Source organism: Colossoma macropomum, unplaced genomic scaffold, assembly GCF_904425465.1.
Source record: "Colossoma macropomum unplaced genomic scaffold, Colossoma_macropomum, whole genome shotgun sequence".
In the NCBI taxonomy this organism is placed as follows: domain Eukaryota; kingdom Metazoa; phylum Chordata; class Actinopteri; order Characiformes; family Serrasalmidae; genus Colossoma; species Colossoma macropomum.
Genome location: NW_023494807.1, coordinates 11,216,093 through 11,225,320, shown reverse-complemented (window position 1 = coordinate 11,225,320; position 9,228 = coordinate 11,216,093). Strand labels below are relative to the sequence as shown.

General features: G+C 40.2%; 1 protein-coding gene across 1 annotated transcript; it reads left to right on the top strand.

Moving 5' to 3' along the window:
• The first annotated feature begins 709 nt into the window (after positions 1-709).
• On the top strand, positions 710-9,083 carry psph (phosphoserine phosphatase). The gene is made up of 6 exons (XM_036556604.1): positions 710-861; positions 2,206-2,361; positions 3,977-4,111; positions 5,920-6,065; positions 6,662-6,810; positions 8,846-9,083. The coding sequence occupies exons 2-6, from the start codon at positions 2,219-2,221 to the stop codon at positions 8,954-8,956; spliced, it is 684 nt and encodes a 227-aa protein (XP_036412497.1). The 5' UTR covers positions 710-861; positions 2,206-2,218; the 3' UTR covers positions 8,957-9,083.
• The last annotated feature ends 145 nt before the right edge of the window (positions 9,084-9,228 follow it).

Sequence of the window (9,228 nt, the reverse complement as noted above, 5' to 3'; positions counted from 1 at the left end):
TAAGCAGTAATGCCCGCCTCCTGAGCAAACTCAGTAGCAGTAATTCCCGCCCCCCTGCTGCCCAAAACCCCTTTGCTGTAGTAAAAAGGAAACATACAGGTGAGTTTTCTTCGTGTTTTTAGTGAAATACATCCTTCTACTTTCTAAAATTAAAGGGAAGTTCTGGGCGAGTGATTAGAAACTATTTTAACTTTTCGTTTTTAGCCGTTGAGCTTAATTCACTCCCATTCACTGAGGACTCCGCTCTGCTCTGCTGTTTAGCAGTCCTGTTTTTGATATAACGGGGGCAATGAGAAGAGGCCAGGCTCCACATAAACCGGCTCTGGTTCTTCTCTCTACAAGTACTCTGGTAATATTAGCATCCATTCAACTCACAACCTGTTTACTGTAGAAAAAAAATAACAAACAGGAAAGTTTTATTTATTTTTTTAGTGAAATTAAAGAAAAGTCCTTTTTTTAGCCGTTTAGCTCCATTTACCCACCTTAATGTAGGACTCGTTCTCAGGCGCCCCCTGGCGGTCAGCAGTCATGTTTTTTAAATCACCGGAGAAGCAGGAAGTAGCCAGCTCTTCTGAAACCGGCTCGGATCGCACCACTACCAATAAAAACATCAGACAAGGCAACACCGGAGAGCCGGCCAATCAGCGCAGTCTGCGGTGAACGCGGGCCTCTTCTGATTGGCTGCCCCTCCTCATCTGCAGAGCAGAAGGAAATCAGCGGTGGAGAAACGTTCATTGATTGTTTTCCACGGTCAGAGTTGACACGCTGGAGATTTCAGGGCAGAGCGCGCCGGAGTTTTGGAGACGAAGTGCTGGACATCCGCGAGATTACCTCTTTAAGTCTAATAGCCAGCGTGAAAAGGTAAGACAGACACACTTACACTGATGTTTACAGGCAGATTTATAACCGTTAACTTTTACAGTTCCTTCGAGCAAACAGGTCTTATTGTTCAGTGGAGGAGAAATTCAGCTCGTGCTGCGTCCTGGAAAGTGTCCGCAGGTCCACCACGGAGAGCTGAGCCTTGCAGGAGAGGAGAGCTCCCTCTTCTGAGGCTGATGCAATAACCCGGACACTTGCTGGGCCCACTGTGCCAGTTTGACTTGACATTCATCTCAGTTTTAATGCTCTAGACAGTAAAAGAGTTCATGCAATCCTTAAATGTCTCCCCAGCTGCTCACGTTGTGCATAGCACGTTGTAACTATCGTTACCTCACGTCCCTGATGAAGAAAAAGAAAAAGAGTCCTTTCTTTTCTGCTTTTCTCTCACTGCTCTCAGAGCCAGACTGTCTGCCTTTGCTCTATAGTGATTTGGCAACCAGTAAGATCAGAAAAAGTGCTGCTAATTTAATGCAATAATGTGAAAGTAAAAGTGGAAGTAAAACCAACTTGAGACTAAAGTTATTTAAAGTTATGAGAAAATAACAAACAAATTTTTAAACACTGTGTCCACTCACTGTCCACTCTATTAGACACTCCTACCTTGTCAGTCCACCTTGTAGATGTAAAGTCAGAGACGATAGCTCATCTGCTGCTGCACAGTTTGTGTTGGTCATCCTCTAGTCCTTCATCAGTGGTCACAGGACGCTGTTGGCTGGATGTTTTTGGTTGGTGGACGATTCTCAGTCCAGCAGTGACACAGCACTGCTTTGAAAGAGGAATAAGATGTGATTACGAATTAAATGAGAGAAACCATAACAAACTGCATCCCTTCCAAAAGTATTTAGATGCCACTTCTAGCAAGTGAGTTCAGCCATTTTAAGGTCACCCACTGCTGACACAGCTTGTGTAATCTTCATAGAAAAGCACTGACCAATTGAATGGGACGCTCTGAAGCAGCTTAAGGTCACATGAGTCTAGGGTCACCAGGTTCAATGCCAAGCGTGGGCTATAGGGCTATAAAGCCCCCCCCCAGCATTGGGCTGTGGAGCAATGGAACTGCATTCTCTGGAGTGATGGAGCTCCATCCATTACCCTTCTGGAACTGACCATCCAACATCAGTGCCTGACCTCACTAACGCTCGATCAAATCCTCACAGCAATGTTCCAACATCTAGTGTAAAGCCTTCCCAGAAGAGTAGAGGCTGTTACTGCAGCACAGACTCACTATTAACACCCTTCATATCAAAAGAAAAGTACAAATCTTTTGGAATTTTACTTTTCATGTGAACTTAAAACACTTTGTTTTCCTTCTTTCTGTCTTTGCAGGACATTGTGTACAATGATGATGACGTTAGCAGAGACGAAAGAAATGTTCCGGTGTGCAGACGCAGTTTGCTTCGATGTCGACAGCACGGTTATACGGGAGGAGGGCATCGATGAGCTTGCCAAGTTCTGTGGAGTCGGTGATGCAGTTACAGAGATGTAAGGCTGCTTTACAGTTAGCGCGTTTACATGCACAACAATAATCCGATCATTATCGGATTTCAGCGTCTGATTATACAAGTCGTCATGTCAACTGCATACTGTGATTTTGGATTAAGGCAGTTGTCATATTTTTAGATAAAGAGGCTGGATTTGAACTCAGTAATGGGGTTTTTCAGTGATGTAAACTCTCACTCTGATTTCTTTCGTTTCTCTCAGTCTGAGCATGTCTGAAAACAGAGCGGCGTCCCGGAAACAGCGAGCAGCGTTTAACACAGCGGTTAACACAGCACTCGTGAGACGCTGCACAGCACTATTGGAGCGACGCTGAAACCGAATATATGCTCGATAAAATGAAGAATTTAAATATTCTTCATCTTCTAGATGATGTATGTTCATATTTTCTGATAAAGTGTCTCGATGTTTTAAAAAAGCCACGGCATGAAGTTTGAGTTTTACATTACGTTTACGTCACACCTTGTTCTGTGAGTTTATTGGCTGGTTGTAAAGCAGATATCCGATTACTGACTGACTTATGTAGACCTGGAGTTTCCCCGTTATCTGATTACTCAAGAGCATGAAAACACACTGAACCAGTTACTGACACAATCCGATTTCTGCAGTTATCAGATTATTAAGTGTAAACACACTGAACCAGTTACTGACACAATCCGATTTCTGCAGTTATCAGATTATTAAGTGTAAACACACTGAACCAGTTACTGACACAATCTGGTTTTCTGCAGTTATCAGATTACTAAGTGTAAACGCACTGAACCCTTTACTGACACAGTCTGATTTTCTGCAGTTATCAGATTACTAAGTGTAAACGCACTGAACCCTTTACTGACACAGTCTGATTTTCTGCAGTTATCAGATTAAGTGTAAACACACTGAACCAGTTACTGACACAATCTGATTTTCTGCAGTTATCAATTATTAAGTGCACGTAAACACACTTTTTCCTGACCTTCTTAGTAGGGACGCACCATATTGGAAGTATGATACTAATACTGATATCTAATATTTTTATGTACGTATTTGTTGATGCGAACACAAACATATTTATATATAAATATAGAGGGTAATCAAACTGGGGTGGCTACAAAGGGGCTCTAAAGAAAAATCTCTGCTTAGTAATTTTTCATTTTGCCAGTTTTGTTGTGGTAGGTGTTATTAAATGTTATAATATAATCAATTATATGACCCCTCGATGAGTCACCTAACGTCACGTCTCTTTTGTGTGCTGGTGACAGCGATGGAGGGCAGTGATGTGCGGTGCTGCTTTCTCTCCACAAAGAGAAAATTTGTGAATTTGCAAATATTCTAGTATCGTAGCTCAGCCGCAGCTTATTGTTCTGCTCTTTGGTTAGAATTGCATGTAGCGCGGTGTTGCTGTCCCTTCACCCAGCAGACTGGGGTCAAATGTCAAATGCCATAAATGTGAAAAAATTCTAAGTCTTCTGGAGGAGATTAAGCACGTTATTGAGTATTAGTATCAAATCAAAGCACGAACGATCATCTGCTGATTCCCGCTTGTGTATACACAGCCTTGATTATGCTTTGATGAGCCTGCATGCTGTTATCTGTTGATAAGAATGTCCAATATCCACAGGACTCGAAAGGCCATGGGGGGGTCAGTAACATTCAAAACAGCCTTGACGGAGCGTCTGTCCATTATCAAGTGCTCAAGGGAACAAGTCAACAAACTGATAACAGACCACCCTCCTCAGCTGACTCCAGGTATTAAGTAAGTTGGTGCTGATTCAGTCTCTTAATATGGTAATCTTAGTGGGGAAGTACAGCAGGGCTCACAGTACACTCACTAACTTGTTCTTCCACTAACTGGACACAATTACAAACCACATTTCTGGAAAAGTTGGGATATTTTGTAAAATGCGGTAAAAACAAGTATCTATGATTTGTTAATTTTCCTGAATCTTTATTTAACTGACAAAAGTATAAAGATTTCCAATTTTTCACTGACCAACTTAATTGCATTTTGTAAATATAAACAAATGTAGAATTTGATGCCTGCAACACACTCAAAAAAGTGGGGCAGACGCATGTTTACAACTATGTTACATCAGCTTTCCTTTAAATTACACCTTTTAATTGTAATGAGGACATCAATTGTTGCAGTTTTGCGAGTGGGATTTTTGCCCATTCTTGCTTGATACAAGACTAAAGCTGCTCATCAGTCCATGGTTGTTGTTTGATTATCCTCTTCATGATGCGCCATACGTTTTCAATAGGAGACAGATCTGAAGTTCAGGCAGGCCGGACAAGCACATGCACTGTTGTTGCACATGCAGAATAAGGCCTGGAAATGTTTTGCTGAAATAAACATGGACTTTGCAGGAACAGACATCATATTGATGGCAGCATATCGCTGTTGTCGGAACTAAAACCTTGTGTCTCCAAAATGGTAACTTCACAGGAGGAGGAAAAAACATACTTTACTTTTAATGTAAGTCAATGGAACCAGAGTTTTTTCCAAGTCATTTCGCATCATTTCTTTTGGTCCATTCTTCATGAGATTTACACACAATGGAAAGGCCAACAGGCATTTTCAAATTATGTCAAAAACTGAAAAACGACAAAAATGGAGATACAAGGTTTTCTTCAGACAGCAGCGATACGTCTCTCTAAAATCCCAATATATGGCTCTGCATCAATGGTACCTTCACACATATGCAAGTCACCCATGCTGTGAGTACTGATCCACCCCAATGGAACCTTTTGCTGATAAAAGTCTGGATGGTCCCTTCTGGGAGAACTCAACATCTGTTTTTACCAAAAACGAGCTGAAACATGGACTCACCTGACCACAGCACACATTTACACTGTCTTTTGGACTGTCTGAGATGATCTCGGACCCAGAGAACTCGACGGCGTTTCTGTATAGAATTGATGTGTGGCTTTATCCTTGTGTAATAGTTGTCAAGCTGCATTTGTTGATGCAGTGGATTGTGTTCCATCTTTGCTTGCAGAGACTGAACCTTTGTTGGACCCTCCTTTTATACTCAATCATGATACCCTCATCTGTCACCAGTTCACCTGCTTATTGCTGAATGTTTCAAAATAGTGTAACTTAAATGTTCTATAATCTTTTTACTCTTATTTTACTCTGTCCCAACTGTTGCAGGCATCAAATTAAAAAATTGGTTTATATTTACAAGCAAACAAGTCGGTAGGCCAAAACATTAAAAGCCATCTTTTGTACTTTTCTCAGTTGAATAAAGATTCTTGTTTTTATTGCATTTTTCAAAATGTCCCAACTTTTCCAGAAATGGGGTTCGTAGAAACACCTTCCTTATAGCTCTATGTAGATGTACAGTGAAGCTTATCTATTGCTGTCCAGTTTATCAGCCCCCTTTTACCCCATTCATGATTGGTCAGAAACTACAACAACTAAAACAAACTACAACAGATGAGCTTCAGTCTCTAACTGTACACAAAGCAAAGTGGAGCTACAAGAGAACAGTTTCTGTTAAAGACGCTGGTGTATTTTAAAATGAAACGCCTGATTTCATCTCGGCGTGATTGTGTTCTCAGGGAGCTCGTGGAGAGGCTACATCAGCGTAACGTGAAGGTCTTCCTCATCTCTGGAGGCTTTCGCTGTATTGTGGAGCACGTGGCCACTCAGCTGGGCATTCCTCTTGACCACGTCTATGCTAACCGCTTGAAATTTTACTTCAACGGTAAGGAAGCTCACCATACATGCAGGTGTACCAACAGCATGATACCATTTTATTTTATTTTAACTCTAAAACCTTGAGTATACCGATATGACTTTGTTTTTATTTAATATTATTAGCTTTTCCTTAATTACTCAATTATTTACTTTATTTTTCTTCAGTGTCATTTTGCACATATTTGTAACTCGTTTTATTTCTTCAGTCTCTTTGTATTATAATGCTTGGCTAATGAAAGTAAACATTTATAAGCTTTAGAACAAGCTACTATAAAATGTTTTAGATAAATAATAGTAAATTTAATGTAATACGTCAATATAATACTTAACTAGTTCCATATTGTTCATGTGGTTACTGTTTAATCACTTGACCTACCTTACAGTTATGTTGCAGTATAGCAGTCTCTGATACTTCATGGCTGATTTTGTGACAGAATCAAATTGGATTTTTTCTTTGTCCTCCTTTTTTCCGATCCAGTATTTTTTGCTGGTATGGGCCCGATAGCACTACTGGTTATCGGATCGGTGCTGCCTGCCTGTAGATATCAAGTTGTGAGTGATAGATTAATGGATTAATGGGTAACAGAGCTTTTCCGTTATCAGGAGAATATGCAGGTTTCGATGAGACTCAGCCTACAGCGGAGTCCGGAGGCAAGGGCAAAGTGATCAGCCTGCTGAAGGAGAAGTACGGCTTCGAAAAAGTGGTGATGATCGGAGATGGTGCTACAGACCTCGAGGCCTGCCCCCCCGCTGTGAGTGCGCACCACAAACTCATCTGTCACCTGAAACTCAGTTCATAGTTTTGGACTGTAACAGTGTCTTAATGTCATGCACGAATGCAAATGCATGGATAAATGACTGACTGTACAGTGTGTCATTCGTAAAATGAGCATATGCAAATTTTCACCTGTTTTTGAAATCACGTCCGGCCAGGGAACGTGTCCATTGGAGTATAGTAGCTTAACAGCCTGAGAAATGCCTGATTTGCAGTTAAACATAAAAATAATCAGCATCATCGACATTGTCATTAATCAAAATACTGCATTGCATTTGCACAGGTGGATTTGTTTATGGATTAAAACTACTGGCCCATCAGCCTGCTAGATGTTTTGTACTGGCCCACACCTGCATAAATGAGGGTGTGTCTTATGTAAATTATATGATTATTTGTTACATGTTTACATCTGAAGTTCTTTTTTTCAGTTGGCAACAGCAAGCATTTTACTCTCACATGTGAGACAGTAGGTAAAATGAAGTGATTTGTAAACTGTCATTTACAGGTATTTAATGGAAAACAGCACAAAAGAAAATATATTTCAGGTTTTACCATATCAGCATTGCTTGTTAATATCCAATATCCAACATTCCAAAAATGTTGAGACACAGATAATGTAAGACTTAGTAAAAATGTAAATAAAAACCACAGAAATGACTGCGCAAAGACAAGATACTCAATATTTCAGCTGATTTTATATATATATATATATATATATATATATATATATATATATACACACACACACACACACACACACACACACACACACTGATCAGACATAACATTATGACCACCTCCTTGTTTCTATGCTCATTGTCCATTTTATCAGCTCCACTTACTATATAGGTGCACTTTGTAGTTCTACAATTACAGACTAGTCCATCTGTTTCTCTGCAGACTTTGTTAGCCCCCTTTTACCCTGTTCTTCAGTGGTCAGGACCCCCCATGGACCCCCACAGAGCAGGTACTATTTGGGTGGTGGATCATTCTCAGCACTGCAGTAACACTGACGTGGTGGTGGTGTGTTGTGCTGGTCTGAGTGGATCAGACACAGCAGTTCTGCTGAAGTTTTTAAACACTGTGTCCACTCACTGTCCACTCTATTAGACACTCCTACCTTGTCAGTCCACCTTGTAGATGTACAGTCAGAGACAATAGCTCATCTGCTGCTGCAAAGTATGTGTTGGTCATCCTCTAGTCCTTCATCAGTGATCACAGGACGCTGCCCACAGGACGCTGTTGGCTGGATGTTTTTGGTTGGTGGACTATTCTCAGTCCAGCAGTGACATTGAGGTGTTTAAAAACTCCAGCAGCACTGCTGTATCTGATCCACTCGTACCAGCACAACACACACCAACACACCACCACCACCACGTCAGTGTTACTGCAGTGTTGAGAATGATCCACCACCCAAATAGTACCTGCTCTGTGAGGGTCCATGAGGGTCCTGTTCAGTGAAGTGATATTCATATTTAATGATCCTGTAATTCAGGATAATTGAGGATTCGGTAACAGTCAGGGACGAATGTCTGTAGCTCAATCATCATTTATGTTTACCATCATTCATTCTTACCAATAGAGATAAATGGTTTAGACACCGAGTTGCTAATATGGACATAAAACTGATCACAGAGTAATGTTCAACCTCAGAGGTCTATAAAGAGCCAGATCTGTAAATTCTGAATACTCATTATTCATATTTAATATGTTAATCAGTTGAAAATACAATAATAATATTCTACAATATTTAACTTATATTATGCAATATTAATATTCAGTATTCATTCAGTATAAATGATGCGCTGACAGTAGTCAAACTCAGTAGCCTACAGTTTTAGCACAAAGATTCTAATGTGCACAATTATTGTGGGTATTTATTATTTCATTGTTATTACTGATGTTATTGATGATATAGATGGTGTTTTTGATAATGTAACCATAAATACTGTTGATGAAATTCACTTAAACTTTGACTAATAACAGCCAAAATATTTACGTTCTCTTTTCAGAGCACTTTCATTGGATTCGGGGGCAACGTTGTCCGGCAGCAGGTGAAGGACAAGTCCTCTTGGTACGTCACAAGTTTTGGGGAGCTGCTAAAGGAACTCGAGAAGATTTAGTGAATTTATCTCTGCACATTGTGAAACATTTCACCATCACCAGCTTTGCGCCTTTCTACTCACTTTTTGTTGTTTTTTTTACTTATTGCACAATTTTCTAATTTTAATATCTCTGGGTTTTAGTATTCAGTCATATGAAGCATCTTAATACACTACAGTGTTTACAGTACAGTAGAAGGCACAATGCTAGAAAGCTAATCTGTATAATAACTAATGTGATGTAACTGAAGTTGCACAGACGTTCTTAGTTTTAACATCTTGTTTTCCGTGTT